The 17,382-nt window shown below is 42.7% G+C and overlaps 1 protein-coding gene across 1 annotated transcript in view; it reads left to right on the top strand.

The window, feature by feature from the left end:
• Positions 1–12,392, top strand: part of LOC126455963 (translation initiation factor IF-2-like) — a 182,649-nt gene extending 170,257 nt beyond the window's left edge. Inside the window, exon 4 of the mRNA XM_050091720.1 lies at positions 12,049–12,392. Coding sequence (XP_049947677.1) covers positions 12,049–12,392 — 344 coding nt within the window. The remainder of the gene's footprint in view (positions 1–12,048) is intronic.
• The last annotated feature ends 4,990 nt before the right edge of the window (positions 12,393–17,382 follow it).

Below are 17,382 nucleotides of genomic sequence, written 5' to 3'. Positions count from 1 at the left end.
AATATTGTTCTAGTGTAAAGTAGATGTGTAATACTAAAAGTGCCTAGCAGTAGATTTATTGTGCGACGTGTATGTGAAAACGTCAAAGGAATTGTTTTCATTACGAGAAGTGGCAGTCAAAACAGCATCCATGTTAAATCCTTCATTGCAGTGTAAGTTCGTCTATTAATTGCCATAAATTCAGATTTAAATGGAACTGGTGTATGGACTATTTATTTAATATAGAATATATGTCTCACTCCTTCATGAAGTTATTTAATTTTCTTTATGTTTCTGCCAAATAGAGAGTTCACAGTCACGAATTCTTTCGTCGAAATTGGACAGAAGTTGTATGCGGCGAAATATTTTCTCCGCGCCATTTTCTATTGGTAAATGCATGATAAACTACGGTCCCTTAGGAAATTCATGTTGAGCTATCCAAAAATAATTATATTTTAAATAGGCATTTACTCTCTTCCGCAATGCAACTTCCGACTGATCAGACGATCCAACAAGAAACAGCCGCACACGGTCGGCGTTCGCAAATATGTTTCCACCGCTGATTATAGCTATATGTTACAGCACAAAAGTAAACATATTGTTATAATTAGCGGCTACGAACGGGGACATTTATAACTGTATGTTTATGTATACACATTACGTAAACATATCGTTATAAGCCCTAGACCGCTCTACTAATCCCGCGCGGCAAACCGCTGTTCTCCAGGAGAACTATGGGACTTAACTTCTGAGGTCATCAGTCCCCTAGAACATAGAACTACTTAAACCTAACTAACCTAAGGACGTCACACACATCCATGCCCGACACAGGATTCGAACCTGCGACCATAGCGGTCGCGTGGTTCTACACTGTAGCGCCTAGAACCGCTCGGCCACACCGGCCGGCTGTTCTCAAAACTTATCTGATTTTTCTATCCTGGAGATTGTGTCGATGATATTCTTCTAAAATTCCGATGGAATGTCCCCAGTGTCATTGATTCTACAGAGTAACTAGAATAATCGTTTGGTTGGCACTTTCCACAAAGACCTTAGAACTTCCTAAAATCTACAGTTTTTTCCTTCTGCCTTATTTTGTCATACGTTTTCCAAGGCTCTTTTTGTCAATCACTCATACTAGCTCCCCTATGTCTTCCAAAGAGGTGTGCCAGCCAGCACCCTTTTCCTGCCTCTTTCACAGGCTCTTTCCTTGTAACTGCTCTCTCCTCTGCATTTAACAGTAGTTTTCCTCTAGCACTCTCTTCTATGGTACACTTGCTTTTAATTTCATAAAAAGTTGATTTGAATCTTCTACTTGGTGTGTCTGGTCTTCCTTACTTTTGTTGAATATTTTTGTCTGCTCTACTCTTCTCGACCAACTGAACCCGACGTTCCTTCGCAGCTGCCTTCCTTGTACACACAGTTGTCAGTCCAGGATTTGTGATTAGCTTTTCCTGAGGTGTCGTTTCCTCTTCAACTGAACTGTCTACTATGTTTACTACCAAACCCAGTTACTGCTCGCACTGAGGCTGACCCCTCACCTGTGGTCGAGTGGGAGGTCGCCCAGGGCGAAGCAGGCCGCGGATGACTTCCCAGGCGACCGCACGTAAGGCATCCCCGGTTTGTCTGACAAACAAGTTCCAGGTGCTGTCTGTGCCTGACACTGTCGCTGTGGCCTGTCCTGCTTCAGAGCAAACCACGCAGCCTGCAAGATCCTGGAAATCGCAGAGGGTCGGATTATTGGTAGTTGGGAGCTCCAACGTAAAGCGCGTTGTGGGGCCCTTTAGGGACTTAGCTCACAATAAGGGTAAGAAAACCAATATGCATTCCGTGTGCATACCGGGTGGAGTCATTCCAGATGTGGAAAGGGTCCTCCCGGATGCCATGAAGAGCACAGGGTGCAGCCAACTGCAGGTGGTTGCTCACGTCGGTACCAATGATGTGTGTCACTTTGGATCAGAAGAGATTCTCTCTGGTTTCGAGCGGCTAACAGAAGTGGTAAAGGCTGCCAGTCTTGCTTGCAAGATGAAAGCAGAGCTGACCATTTGCAGCATAGTCGACACGACCGATTGCGGGCCTCTGGTACAGAGCCAAGTGGAGGGTCTGAATCAGAGGCTCAGACGGTTCTGCGATCGTGTAGGCTGCAGATTCCTCTACTTGCGCCAAAGGGTGGTTGGGTTTCGGGTTCCGCTTAGTAGGTCAGGTGTACACTATACGCAGGAGGCGGCTACACGGGTATCGGGGGCTGTGTGGTGTGGACTGGGTGGTTTTTTAGGTGAGAGGGTCTCGGGAAAACACCAGAAGGGCTTCAGGCACAAAGGGTGCAGAGTGAACATAGGAAGAACGTTGATACAGGAACCATCGGTATAAGAGATGTAAATTGTCGTACCTGTGTTGGGAAAGTACCAGAGCTCCAAGCGCTAATAGAAAGCACTGATGCTCAATTCGTTGTAGGCACAGAAAGCTGGCTAAAGCCGGATATAACCTCAGCCGAAATTTTTGCGAAGAACCTAACGGTGTTCCGAAAGGATAGGCTAAACACGGTTGACGATGGCGAGTTTGTTGCTGCCAGAGGTAGTTTAACTTGTCGCGAAATTGAAGTAGATACTTCCTGTGAGTTAGTATGGGCAGAGATCATTGTTGGCAACCGGAATAAAATAATAACTGGATCCTTTTACCGACCTCCCAAATCAGATGATACAGTTGCTGAAAGGTTCAAGGAAAACTTAAGTTTGATTTCAAACACGTACCAGACTCATACAATAATAGTTCGTGGTGACTTTAATTTACCCTCGATATGTTGGCGAAAATACATGTTTAATTCCGGAGATACGCCTAAAATATCATCCGAAATTGTCCTAAACGCAATCTCTGAAAATTATTTAGAGCAGTTAGTTCATGAGCCCAAGCGAATAGTAAACGGTTGTGAAAACACGCTTGACCTCTTAGCAACAAATAATCCTGAGTTAACAAAGAGCATCAAAACCGATTCAGGGATTAGTGAACACATGGTTGTCGTAGCGAAATTGAATATTGTGATCTCCAAACACTCGAAAAATAAGTGAAAAATATACCTATTCAAAAAAGCAGATAAAAATTCACTTGAATCCTTCCTGAGAGACTATCTCCACTCATTCCAAATTAATAATATAAGAGTAGACCAGATGTGGCTTCGATTCAAAGAAATAGTATCGGCAGCAGTTGACAGATTTATACCAAATAAATTATCAGACGACGGAGCTGATCCTCCTTGGTACACAAAACTGGTTAGAATACTGTTGCAGAAACAACGAAACAAACATGCCAAATTCAAACAGACGCAAAATCCCCAAGATTAGCTATCTTTTACAGAAGCTCGAAATTTAGAGCGGACTTCAATGCAAGATGCGTATATCAGTTTCCATAACAAAACTTTGTCTCGAAACCTGGCAGAAAATCCAAAGAGATTCTGGTTGTATGTGAAGTATGTTAGTAGCAAGAAACTATCAATGCATTCTCTGCGCGATAGCAATGGAGATACTATCGAAGACAGTGCTGCCAAAGCAGAGTTACTAAACACAGCCTTCCGAAATGCCTTCACAAAATAAGACGAAGTAAATATTCCAGAATTCGAATCGAGGACCGCCGGCCGGTGTGGCCGTGCGGTTAAAGGCGCTGCAGTCTGGAACCGCGTGACCGCTACGGTCGCAGGTTCGAATCCTGCCTCGGGCATGGATGTGTGTGATGTCCTTAGGTTAGTTAGGTTTAATTAGTTCTAAGTTCTAGGCGACTGATGACCTCAGAAGTTAAGTCGCATAGTGCTTAGAGCCATTTGAACCATTTTGAATCGAGGACCGCTGCCATCATGAGTAACGTAGAAGTAAATATCCTCGGAGTAGTGAAGCAATTTAAATCACTTAATAAAAGCAAGTCAGGTCTAGACTGGATACCGGTTAGGTTCCTTTCATAGTATGCTGATGTATTAGCTCCATACTTAACAATCATACACAACCGTTCGCTCGACGAAAGATCCGTACCCAAAGACTGGAAAGTTGCACAGGTCACACCAATATTTAAGAAAGGTAGTACGAGTAATCCACTAAATTACAGGCCCATATCGTTAACGTCGATATACAGCAGGATTTTGGAACATATATTGTGTTTGAACATTATGAATTACCTCGAAGAGAACGGTCTATTGATACACAGTAAACATGGATCTAGAAAACATCGTTCCTGTGAAACAAAACTTTATTTACATGAAGTGTTGATTGCTATTGACAAGGTATTTCAGATAGATTCCGTATTTCTAGATTTCCGGAAGGCTTTTGACACTGGACCACACAAGCGGCTCGTAGTGAAATTGCGTGCTTATGGAATATCGTCTCAGTTATGTGTCTGGATTTGCGATTTCCTGTCAGAGAGGCCACAATTTGTAGTAAATGGCGGAAAGTCATCGAGTAAAACAGACGTGATTTCTGGCGTTCCCCAAGGTAGTGTTATAGGCCCTTTGCTGTTCCTTATCTATATAAACGATTTGGGAGACAATCGGAGCAGCCGTCTTCGGTTGTTTGCAGATGACGCTGTCGTTTATCGACTAATAAAGTCATCAGAAGATCAAAACAAACTGCAAAACGATTTAGAAAAAATATCTGAATGGTGTGAAAAGTTGTAGTTGACGCTAAATAACGAAAAGTGTGAGCTCATCCACACGAGTGCTAAAAGGAACTCGTTAAACTTCGGTTACGCAATAAATCGGTCTAAATTAAAATCCGTAAATTCAACTAAATACCTAGGTATTACAATTATGGAGAATTAAATTGGAAGGAGCACATAGAAAATGTAGGGAAGTCTAACCAAGGACTGCGTTTTATTGACAGGACACTTAGAAAATGTAACAGACTTACTAAGGAGACTGCATACACTACGCTTGTCCGTCCTCTTTCAGAATACAGCTGCGCGGTGTGGGATCCTTACCAGATAGGAATGATGGAGTACATCGAAAAAGTTCAAAGAAGGGAAGCACGTTTTGTATTATCGCGAAATATGGGAGAGAGTGTCACAGGAATGATACAGGATTTGGGCTGGAAATCATTTAAAGAAAGGCGTTTTTCGTTGGGACGGTATCTTCTCACGAAATTCCAACCATCAACTTTCTCCTCCGAATGCGAAAGTATTTTGTTGTCGCCGACCTACATAGGGAGGAACGATCACCACGATAAAATAAGGGAAATCAGAGCCATTACAGAAAGATATAAGTGTTCATTCTTTCCGCACGCTATACGAGATTGGAATAATAGAGATTTGTGAAGGTGGTTCGATGAACCCTCTGCCCGACACTTAAATGTGATTTGCAGAGTATCCATGTAGATGTCTGCAGCGTAAGAAAACTTCAAACGCACGTCATGAACTTCAGCCTACTCTTCATCAATCCTAAAATATGAACTGGGTCCATTTCTGCTACTAGTTACGCCTTCCAATCCTATATCTGATTTCGGAATCTCTATCTGATTATGATGTAATCTAACCGGAATCTTCCCATGTTCGTAGGCCTTCTCCGAGTTTACATCTTCCACTCGAGATCATTGAACAGTGTATGCAGTTGCTAGCCCAAAGTCAAAAGGTATTACACCCCTCTCATTCCAACTGCCTAGTCCATATTCTCCCATAACTTTATCATTTACTCTCTGCCTTATTGTAACATTCCATTCCCCCTGATTATTAGATTTTCATCTCTCTTTAAACATTGAGCAATCCATTCTTTGCCCTCGTCTATTGTATCAGTTCTTCGGTTTGTGAATTCAACAAGTAGACGTGAAATATAACTGTTGAAGCTCACTTGGTTTCTGTTCTGGTGAGAATAATACTTTCAGTGAACTGTTCACAGCAGTTCACTTTTAGTCCTACCTTCATATTATAAGCGAATGCTACTGCCGTTTTTCTATTTTCTGCTCCTGATGGCATTACCCTACGCTCATCTGATCAGTCTTTATCTTCTTTCAATTTCACATCACTGACTCCTTCTATATTTTAGTATCTGACATTAAGAACGTGTAAATCCATTACAATAAAATTAACTAAGCTACTTAAATGACAGTGTACCTATACATAGACACATAGTCATAAAAACAGGGATATACTACATGTCGCCGTTAAAGGAAAAATAAAGATCTGCCAGAAGAAACAACAATCTACATATATGGGCTGCCAATCAGCAAATGTTAGTGAGTGAAAAAACTGAATTTTCAAACAAAACTCCGTTCAGCAAATTGCAAACAAAAAGCTAAAACATGCAGACACCACTCCACTCCCCATGTTCCATTAACATTTACGTAGGTGGCGTACAGAATGACCACTGTACACGAAAAACGAATAATATTACATGCAACATATTTAACATATTTACAAACGATTAACCTATGAAAAATTTTAAAACAGCTGTTAAAATATTTCGTTCGCTGTCTTCTGTAAAAGAAGAAGAAGAAGCGAAAATTAAAATTATAAAAAAAATCAGTTCAACGAATGCGGTTAAAGATTAATATTTGAAGTTTAATATTAATATTAAATAAAACGTGTAACATATACATGGATTCTAATACAAGATTTAGTGCCTTAGACATGATGTTGCTTATACACAAAGCAGTCGGCCGACAACGTTTGCAAAAATCGGTCATGTTAAAAAAAATTATTTTAGCATCTGGCTCCTGTCTAATAGATGTTATTGACCTGTAACCTAACGTGTAACAGACATGTAAAATCTGCATATAATGCATGGCGCTCATTACTCGCCGGCCGAGGTGGACGAGCGGTTCTAGGCGCTACAGTCTGGAGCCGCGTGACTGCTACGGTCGCAGGTTTGAGTCCTGCCTCGGGCATGGATGTGTGTGATAACCTTAGGTTAGTTAGGTTTAAGTAGTTCTAAGTTCCAGGGGACTGATGACCTCAGAAGTTAAGTCCCGTAGCGCTCAGAGCCATTTGAACCATTTTTTAGCTCATAATTCGTCATCCACACTTATGAGACGGAAGAATAAAATAATAATACGGAGGCAAAAATATGAAACATTTAGTTTGGTTTTTATAATATCTAAAATCCTTTTGTAGATGGATATGATTACACTGGAAAACAATAAACAATGATCAAATAAAATTGATAACTAATGCCTCGTTGCCCCAAAGCATTCAACTTGAACATGTGTTCCGACAAGACGATAAATACACAGATTTAGTGCAGGAGCCGGCCGGTGTGTCCGAGCGATTGTAGGCGCTTCAGTCTGGAACCGCACGAACGCTACGGTCGCAGGTTCAAATCCTACTTCGTGCATGTATGTGTGTGATGTCCTTACGTTAGTTAGGTTTAAGTAGTTCTAAGTTCTAGGGGACTGACGACCTCAGATGTTAAGTCCCAAAGTGCTCAGTGCCATTTGAACCATTTTTAGTGCAGGAGGCTTCAGCTGAAAAATTCCTTTAACACATGTACCTCACCGTAATGCAGTTCATCAACTTCTCGAAAAATTTCGAGATGCAAGTCCCACGTCAGATGACAAACTAGGAAGCTACCTAAACTAAAAGAACAGAAGTCGTTGGATATTTATGACTCTTTGCAGCAGAGCTCAGCCTAATAATTACTCAAGTTGTCACAAGAAAAATATATAGGCTTGCATAAAGCGGTTAGGCAAACAGTAAAATTGTTCCTGTATAAAGTCGGATTAGTGCGAGAACTGAAAGATGCAGATCATGAAAAGCGAATTCGTTACTGCAGATGGTTTATGTCTTTCACTGAGATGTACACAACTAATATTCTTGACGTCCCCTTCTACGCAGACAAGGCCATGTCCCACTCTCTTGTCACCTTAGCACACAAAACACATAATTGTAGTCAACATAGAATGCTGTGCTGCTCCACTGCATGATCAGAAAATCGGAGTGTGCGTATCAGTATTCAAAGGGCGTATTATTTTGCATTTTTTCTTTTAAGAAATCGATTACATCGGCGATCTAAAGGAAGACGAAATCTGTTTAAGACTGAATAACAAGTAAAGCGTTCGCGTTGTACTGACATTTGTTTATTTGTAACTATTTTTCGGCTTATTGGGAATCTTCAGGAAATGAGTAGCGTCCGCAGGAGACACTAGTTCTTAGGTCAACAAATTTCATAAACAAAGATACTTCCACACGGAATACTGTGCGTCAAACTCGTTTTTTAACATTGTAAATTACACTTCAGGCAATGGACAATATCGAACGCAATAAATAATTAAACTACACAATATTACAATCTACGGGTTATATGGTTATAATGCAGAGGATCGTGAGGTCGTGACACCGGTTAGAAACTGTCGAACTGAGCACTCTTCATTTACGTCGTCCATCAAACATGTCTTTTAGTACCGAAGACGATATCAACTACTAATGGTTTCAACAAAATGGCGCTACTGCGAAAATAGCTAAAACACTGCGTCTTCTGGAAGAGTTTTTTTTGGAAACGTGTCATCTCAGAAATCCTGTGACGCCGTAGCTCGTCGCCGGACCTTAATATAGAACACATTTTTCTTTCGGGAGCAGCATAGCCTGTAGTGTTCCACAATCATCCACGCAAGCTTTGCGAATTACAAAGTGCAGTAACTGCAAAATCAAGTCTGCAGAAAGTGTTCTCCAATGAAATGAAGGAGGTTCGTTCTTGAATGGCTGCCCGTGAGCATACGTTGAAATCGCAGAGCGACTTTCCGAGCTCTCTGTAAATTTCAAGACCGGAAAATGAGATGTACAAATGTGTGTGTAATCTTGTGGGACTTAACTGCTAAGGTCATCAGTCCCTAAGCTTACACACTACTTAACCTAAACTATTCTAAGGACAAATACACACACCCATTCCCGAGGGAGGACTCGAACTTCCGTCAGGACCAGCCGCACAGTCCAAGACTGTAGCGCCTGAAACCGGTCGGCTAATCCCGCGCAGCCCGGAAAATGAGATGCAGTTGCACTTATATATTGCCATCTCGGAAAGGACGTGAAACAAACTGTCTCCTTACGATCTCATCCGATGGATCATGGAACAGCTGTTAGTATGTTAACTGTATTAAAAAATTTCATTTTATTTACGATCGATTTCCGTGTTACATTTCACCATCTCCTCTACCCCCAGAATCAACTGCTGCAGCGGTTCACATTATAACCAGGAAAATAGGTTTAGCATAAGGGTCATCGATTTTGTGCACCTTCTGTGAGGTGCAGAATCATGATGATCCGGTTCGTACGTGATTAGTTATATCATAGAGGAGCCTTAAGATAGTGTACTGTAACACCGAAACCAATTGCAAATGAAATAAGACCTATAAATACAACTAAAGTTGTGTTCTTTAGAAAAATGTGAAATACATTGGTGCAAAGTACCTCGTCAGTGTTGTCGATACAGATCCTAAGGGTAAACTTCATTTGTATACCTAAAGAATTAAGATATTTGTGCTGAAGACAGACTGTAATGCGTCTTAGCAAAACACATATTTCATGTGGTAAAAAAAAGGAGAAAATAATAATTGAACTATTGTGTGAACTTCATGTAATAAAGCGAAAGCATTATGTGTCATGTTTTGTTCTTGTATAGAATTATGTGCCGGTTTTTTTTAAGATAATATCTGTGTCGGCGAGTACTGAAACCGCCACAGACGATACTTATTAAATATGAAACAAAGATGAGAATATGTCACAGCAGGTATAAATAGTAATGACCGAACATTAATTTCTCTGTCGTCTTCTTGGAGTTGCGTGAGCAGGAAGAGCCTGTCACGTTATATTGTACGCTTGCGTAGCATTCTTTTGTCAAGATTGAGAGACGTACGCCATTAGGTACTGATTTGTAATGGTGTGTAATAATTTAATATGTTTAAATGTTTGAATAGAGTTACTTAGTGAAAAATTGCATTATAATTTGTAATAAGCTTGCCTGGTATTTTATCCCATCCTTTTAAGACATTTTCAGCTATTTAAATACTATTCGTGGTGCAGAGCTGCGCTACGAACGAACGACCAGCTGCCGCGGCGCGTTCAAACTGCATTAAATGAAACCGATCATACCGCAATGAAGCGGACAGGTAATAGTGAACTAAAATTAATTTTTTCAGTTTTCGAAATTGCAGAGCAGAGCAGCAGATTTTATGATGTGTTTTACAGGTGGACGCGGGCTGCCGATGATTAACAGTGCAAAAAGATAATTTACCTTCATGTTGTTGTTGTTGTTGTTGTTGTGGTCTTCAGTCCTGAGACTGGTTTGATGCAGCTCTCCATGCTACTCTATCCTGCGCAAGCTTCTTCATCTCCCAGTACCTACTGCAACCTACATCCTTCTGAATCTGCTTAGTGTATTCATCTCTTGGTCTCCCTCTACGATTTTTACCCTCCACGCTGCCCTCCAATGCTAAATTTGTGATCCCTTGATGCCTCAAAACATGTCCTACCAACCGATCCCTTCTTCTAGTCAAGTTGTGCCACAAACTTCTCTTCTCCCCAATCCTATTCAATACCTCCTCATTAGTTATGTGATCTACCCACCTTATCTTCAGCATTCTTCTGTAGCACCACATTTCGAAAGCTTCTATTCTCTTCTTGTCCAAACTAGTTATCGTCCATGTTTCACTTCCATACATGGCTACACTCCATACAAATATTTTCAGAAACGACTTCCTGACACTTAAATCTATACTCGATGTTAACAAATTTCTCTTCTTCAGAAACGATTTCCTTGCCATTGCCAGTCTACATTTTATATCCTCTCTACTTCGACCATCATCAGTTATTTTACTCCCTAAATAGCAAAATTCCTTTACTACTTTAAGTGTCTCATTTCCTAATCTAATTCCCTCAGCATCACCCGATTTAATTTGACTACATTCCATTATCCTTGTTTTGCTTTTGTTGATGTTCATCTTATATCCTCCTTTCAAGACACTGTCCATTCCGTTCAACTGTTCTTCCAAGTCCTTTGCTGTCTCTGACAGAATTACAATGTCATCGGCGAACCTCAAAGTTTTTACTTCTTCTCCATGAATTTTAATACCTACTCCGAATTTTTCATTTGTTTCCTTTACTGCTTGCTCAATATACAGATTGAATAACATCGGGGACAGGCTACAACCCTGTCTCACTCCTTTCCCAACCACTGCTTCCCTTCATAACATAAAAGAAATCTTGCTGTGCGTAGTTCTGGTCTTGCAAACATTATAGTAAAAACATCTTTTTCTCTGACAATAGTCTCATGTTCTCGTGTTAGTCGTGGTACTTACTGGTGTTTTACTGTTAACAAAAATCCCCTGCAAAATTTTGGTGTTCAACAAACATTCCGTACAGTAACATCAGTATTGATAACGAAATAATTTTCAGTAACATTTTGAATAACTGTAAAGGAAGGAAGATATGTTGAACTTTATGGCGAGTTAAAGTAACGAAAAAAAATGTTCCTTTAATAGAAAGCCAGATCCAGAATAATAAGAACATACAACTTGTTTTTCGAAAATTAATGATCCAAAGAAAGTCACAGCACAGTATCCCTAAAAAGTATTTCGGGACTCTTTTCGTAGCAACATCTCAGATATTAGTTGTTACGAGAGCAATAACAAAGCAGAGAGCTAGCGAAAAGACATACTGTTAATTTAGATGCGATTCTAAGAAATACTTCGTCTGGAACGGTGCTAGTCCGTTCAGGATCTATGAGCACAAAGTCAATGGCTGCTGTTTTACGTTTAGTTCCCTGTCCACGATTTTATGAGCAGAGCTGTTAATGTAAAATACAGCAGTAGACGACTAATTTCCGTCTTTTCATTTAAGGTGGAGCTGGGAAACACTGAGTGCGGGAGAGATTACGTCCGGCACCGACGTCTCAACCTGACGTTTTTCTCCCGAACTGCCGCCTCCCGTACAAGCAAACATCTCTGCCGCGGCGAGAGAGAGAGGAAATGAGAGCAGCGAATACTCAGTTTGAAAACCGAAGACGTCATTGCCAGGCAGACTTTTGTCTCGAGGAAAGAGGGTATTCGAGAAATCGGGCGGGCGTCCGGCCGAGCGGCCGCGAACAATAGGAGCAGTGTGCTGGCGGTCGAGGAGGCGGCGGCAGCAGCGGCGGCGGCGGCGGAGGCGGCGGCGGAGGCGGAGGCTCGGTCGCTGAGGCAGCACCGGCGGCACAAGTTGGCGTGCGGGGGCGGCGGCAGCCGCCTCCAAGAAGGGCGCAGCTGGCGCCGCCCGGGGAGAAGGAGGCAGGCTGGCCAACTCCCGGCGCAGGCCAGGCGGCACCGGCGCGCTGTTCATTATTCACGGCCGTGACGCGCGGGAAACCAATAGCGGGCGCTGGTCTGCAGCTTGTTCGGTCATCAGCGGCGGCAGCGCGCGTCTTCCGTCTGTCCGTCCATCCGCCGCCCCCCCCCCCTCCCCCGCAGCTGCTCTCCGCCTAAGATGGATCGCAGAGCAGCGGGCATCCCGAACGCCACGGCCAGCCGCACGCCGACCTTACTGGCGCCAAGGGGCACAGCAGCCGACGCCCCGTTCTCAAGAGTATACAGAACTAATCCATCGTCGCTCCTAGCGCGCCTCCCACCAGCCTGCCGCCCTGGTGGTGTTGTCGGCCTGCTGTTACTTCCCTTCACTGTTCGAAGTATTTCGTAATTTCCGGTTGCCATCTTGACATTCTATATCCTAGTCCTTAAACTGATGCATGACGGTCAGTTCCAGCGACATTTACGTTGAAGTGTATGGAAAATATTTCACCTGGAACACCGTAACCACCGATGATCGTCGCAGTCTGGTCCCTTTAATCCCACACCGTAACCAAGTCCCGTCACACTGACACAAGATGTGAACTTTCTTTAAGACCTGGAGATTGATCCAAAGCACATCCATCTAGCGAATCATGCTGCGAACTACAAACCAAGAGTTCTGTTCAATGGACAAACGTTGGGGTACAATCATTTCCCAAAGTATCTCGGAATCATAGTACCCTGAGCTACAAAGAGCACATCACCAAGCTTTCTCATAAACGTGCTGTCTGGAACAACACACTGCTTAAGCTCAGTGGTACTATAACACCCCCTGCTTCCGGGATTTGCGAAATTACAAGTTGACAATGACCGTGAATTAAGAATTTTGACCCGCGTGGGGATAAGGCATCCGAATCCGAAGTAAATAATGATTATTCAAATGGTTCAAATGGCTCTGAGCACTATGGGATTTAACATCTGAAGTCATCAGTCCCCTAGAACTTAGAACTACTTAAACCTAACTAACCTAAGGACGTCACACACATCCATACCTGAGGCAGGATTCGAACCTGCGACCGTAGCAGTCGCGCGGTTCAAGACTGAAGCGCCTAGAACCACTCGGCCACCGTGGCCGGCGAATGATTATTCCGCGGGAAACAGGAGACGTTTTCACTTGATCATTATTGAATGAGTAATTTCATTCAATAACGATCGATAAATGAAATAATGGAAATAATTTGGAAATAAATTTTGCCAGTGGAAATTTTGCCGAAAGAAATGATTAAGTTGTAAAAGCAATTAAAAAATCGGTCGCCAGCTCAACTGATGAGCGACAGTGCTGTTAAGTGTGTGAATAATTGTGTCAAAAATGAAGTTTATCTGTTTGTAGCGCAGCAGGTGCAACGGGAACTTTTACGTAAGTGCTGTGTCAGGTTTAGTAGTCACATAAAACAATGTCATAACAATCTAACTACACTTATTTTGTTCATAATTTGTCAGCTAAGTGCAATGATGACAGCACAGATCTATCGATATTTTGAACAATGGACTGTCATTGTCTTTAAAATTAGGTACTTTGCACAGTTTAATCTACTAATAATGAAATATATTGCCAATAATTGATTAACTATGTTTTGACTGATAATAATTCATTAATTGGGGGATTGTCAGGTGGAATAAGCTTTATAGTTTCATGAAATATCCTTGAATTAACTTCAGCTGAATATGCATTGAAATAAATCTTAATAATCAAATTTACTACTTCAGTGTATTATTATGTTATTACCGTTGGCGTAAGCTTATTAAGTGCATCAATTAACTACGATAACCAGTCTGAATTTTACTCTTCACCGTCTATGCAAATAATTTGATAATTAACGTATTTTCTCTTGATAATGGCGTGACACACTCGATTCAATAAGGTAAGGATTGGAAGGAACCTACTTGGTGTTATTGTCGGGTGGAATGTAACTGCAACACTTCGATTATAAAGTGCTTGTTATTAATTGTTCAAGTTCAGAGAAAAGCACACTCACTGGCAAGCCTTCTACAATTTTATCTTACGAAAATTACGTAGATCTTATTTCCCTCGTTGTCGGTGCATCGACGGAAGTCCACGGCAGCGATACAATGTGGCAGCGGGCTTTTACTGTTGCGACTTGGGCCCACAGTGCGCTTCACATTTAAGTCCTCGTTTCTTCAGCACTATGCCCATTAATCCATAATAACTTGCCTGGCCATTACATTCCGGTCGTACTTAGATCCACACACTAGCCGTTAGATGTAACACAGCTAGGACTAGCAGCACTCGACTGTACTTCTTACTCAGAGCACGGCGTCACTGCTGCTACTACCCGCTGGCGCGCTCCCGCGCCCAGAGGTGCGACAAAACAATCTCTCTCTGACTTCAACGTTAACTAAATATGCCCTGACTTACCAGTGTTAAATATTACATAATTTAAACATAGTATTTACAATACATATTTACACTAGACAACACATAGTATACAAACAGTTTCATGTGTTAAGTAAGCGAAAAAATTCATAGCAAGGACTGCGTTGTAGCGTCACAAGTTCCAGCGACATTTTCGTTAAAGTGTATGGAAAATATTTCACCTGGAACATCGTAACCAAGTCTCGTCACACTGATACAAGATGTCAACTTTCTTTAAGACATGAAGATTGATCCCAAGCACATTAAAAACTGAAGTCTCTTGTTTCCATCTAGCGAATCATGCTGCGAACTAAAAACCAAGAGTTCTGCTCAGTGGACAAACGTTGACGTACAGTCCTTTCCCAAAATATTTCGGAATCACTCTAGAAAGAACCCTGAGCTACAAAGAGCACATCACCAAGCTTTCTCGTAAAGTTGCTGCAAGGAACAACATACCACATAAGCTCAGTGGTACCACCTGGAGAACCCCTGCTGACTGTCAGCGTTTAACTGGCATCAGTCTTGCGTACTCTGCTGCCGAGTACTGCGCACCTGTCTGGTTGGAACGTGTACATGTGAAGAAGGTAGACACAAAACTTTACGACACAATGCGCTGCATTACTGGTTCCATCAAATCAACTCCATGTCATTGGTTACCTGTACTGAGTCACATCCCTCCACCTCTCTTAAGGCGGAAACAAGCTCTACTGAGGGAGGCCAAGAAAATCTCTGCATCACCCTCTCTATCACTGCACCAGGAATTCCATCATCCACCACAGCAACGATTGCGATCAAGAAGACCAGCAAGTGTTACTGCAGGAGAACTCACCGCAGATGGTTTTGATCTAAATGAAAGCTGGAAGCATGAATGGTCAACAAAAACATTGGGAACAAGAGCCCATCACCTTGGTCCCACAAAGAAGCCAAAAGGTTTTAACCTACCGAGGAATCTTTGGTGCCGTACAACAGGTTAAGGACAGGACATGGTTGTTGCAGGTACTTCAGGTACAAATGAGGCTGGATCAGTTCACAAATGTGTGAATGTCATCAAGAAGAGCAGACAATTGAACATTTAGTCTTACCCTGGAATTCCCGATGACTTGTTCACTCTCATACCCAGCTTATTTAACTGGTTTAAAAACACGGACTTTACGGTTTAATCCTCATTGCCCTCAAAAATCGAAAAAGAGATTTTCAAATTCTCTCGATCGCTACACGCAAACTAGACTGCTGGGGAAAGACGACACCTGGAAAGACGACGTCGATTTTCATTCAATTACGCTGTATGCTACCTGGGGGATAGTAGATGCACTGCTAATGGTTTCAAAGTCGTCCGCCAACAGACAGCACAGTGTCATAGCTACCAGGGTGCCGTCTATGTCTAGCCTTTAACTGCAAGTGTGGTGCGAACGTGTGAAGCAAACTGGAAACAATGCCACAGACACTCGTGCCTCCAATAACCAACTGAACAGTTTGCAAAGGATCAAACTGTGGCCTTCCGAATGACGGTATGGTCCCTTCGGAGAATTACGTGTTGCGTCAGTTATACAGCAATGCTTGTGTCAGCGGTCACGTGAACATTGTCACATTGCCACGTATGGACGTCCACGAACGACAGACGCTCGCTAGCATCGTCGTACTGTAATGGGTAGCAGTGGCACATCTTACAGCTACCACGGCTTGTGAGACCAGGCGTGCCAACATGAGCTGTTGAGAACCAGTCATTAGCAGCGGAACTACGGGCACACACACCTCAACCCCGTCTTCCGCTCACGCCACAGCATCGACTTGCATGCCTCCACTGGTGCCGCCAGAGGAGCACTTGAAGATGACATGGCGCGACGTGGTCTTCACCGATGAGAGCAGATTCTGCCTGCATGCAAGTGATGGTCGTTTGGGCGTACAACGTACACCTGGTGAGCACTGTCTCGTAGAGTGCATTCGTGAAAGACACGCTAGCCCCATCCCAGGCGTTATGGTGTGGAGTGCGATAAGTTACACTATTGTTCACCAATGATGTCTCTAGACGGGACACTAACTGGCGCTCGGTATCTGCAGAATGTTGTTAGACCCATTCTTTTGCCATTCTTGCAACTGAAAGGTTGTGTGTTGTTCCAGAAGGTAATGCTCGCCCACAAACTGCCCGTGAAACAACATCCTCTGCAAGACGTGCAGCAATTTCCGTGGCCAGCACGGTGTCTAGACTGGCCTCCAATCGAGCACGTGTGTGATATGGTAGTACGAGAAGTGATTCGTGTCAACCAAGAACTCTTACAACACTGCTTATAAGGTGGAGTAGGCGTGGCATAACATGTCCCAGGACAGTATTCACCATCTGTAAGATCGACTGGATACCGGAGCCAGCACCTGCATTGCCACCCATCGAGGCTACACCAAGTCCTAATGTGGGGGATTCAGCATGGGTCGATACCGGGTAACTTGCGCTATTTAATCTGTAAATGTAAGCCTTTCGTGTGCTCCATATACACTGTTCCAAAACTAAATCTTAAGTGAATTTTTTTCTCTGGCTTTATATTAGTCCTAAAGGAAGACTGAGAAAGCCTGATCTGCACCCAACATTCTGTGTCATCCTGTAGCATTGGTCAGAGACTGGCAGCCACCGGACTATGTAGCTACCGTCCTATAAATAGGATGCCATCAAGAACACAACACACACGGCTGCATTTGCAGTTATGTCGTGGCTCCTTCCGCTTGGTAGCTTGATCCCAAACAGTCACGCAACAATTTCTTAAT

The sequence above is a fragment of the Schistocerca serialis genome, chromosome 2 (assembly GCF_023864345.2).
Source record: "Schistocerca serialis cubense isolate TAMUIC-IGC-003099 chromosome 2, iqSchSeri2.2, whole genome shotgun sequence".
Lineage (NCBI taxonomy): Eukaryota > Metazoa > Arthropoda > Insecta > Orthoptera > Acrididae > Schistocerca > Schistocerca serialis.
Note: the sequence above shows the minus strand (reverse complement) of the source record. Positions and strands in the feature narration are given on the sequence as shown.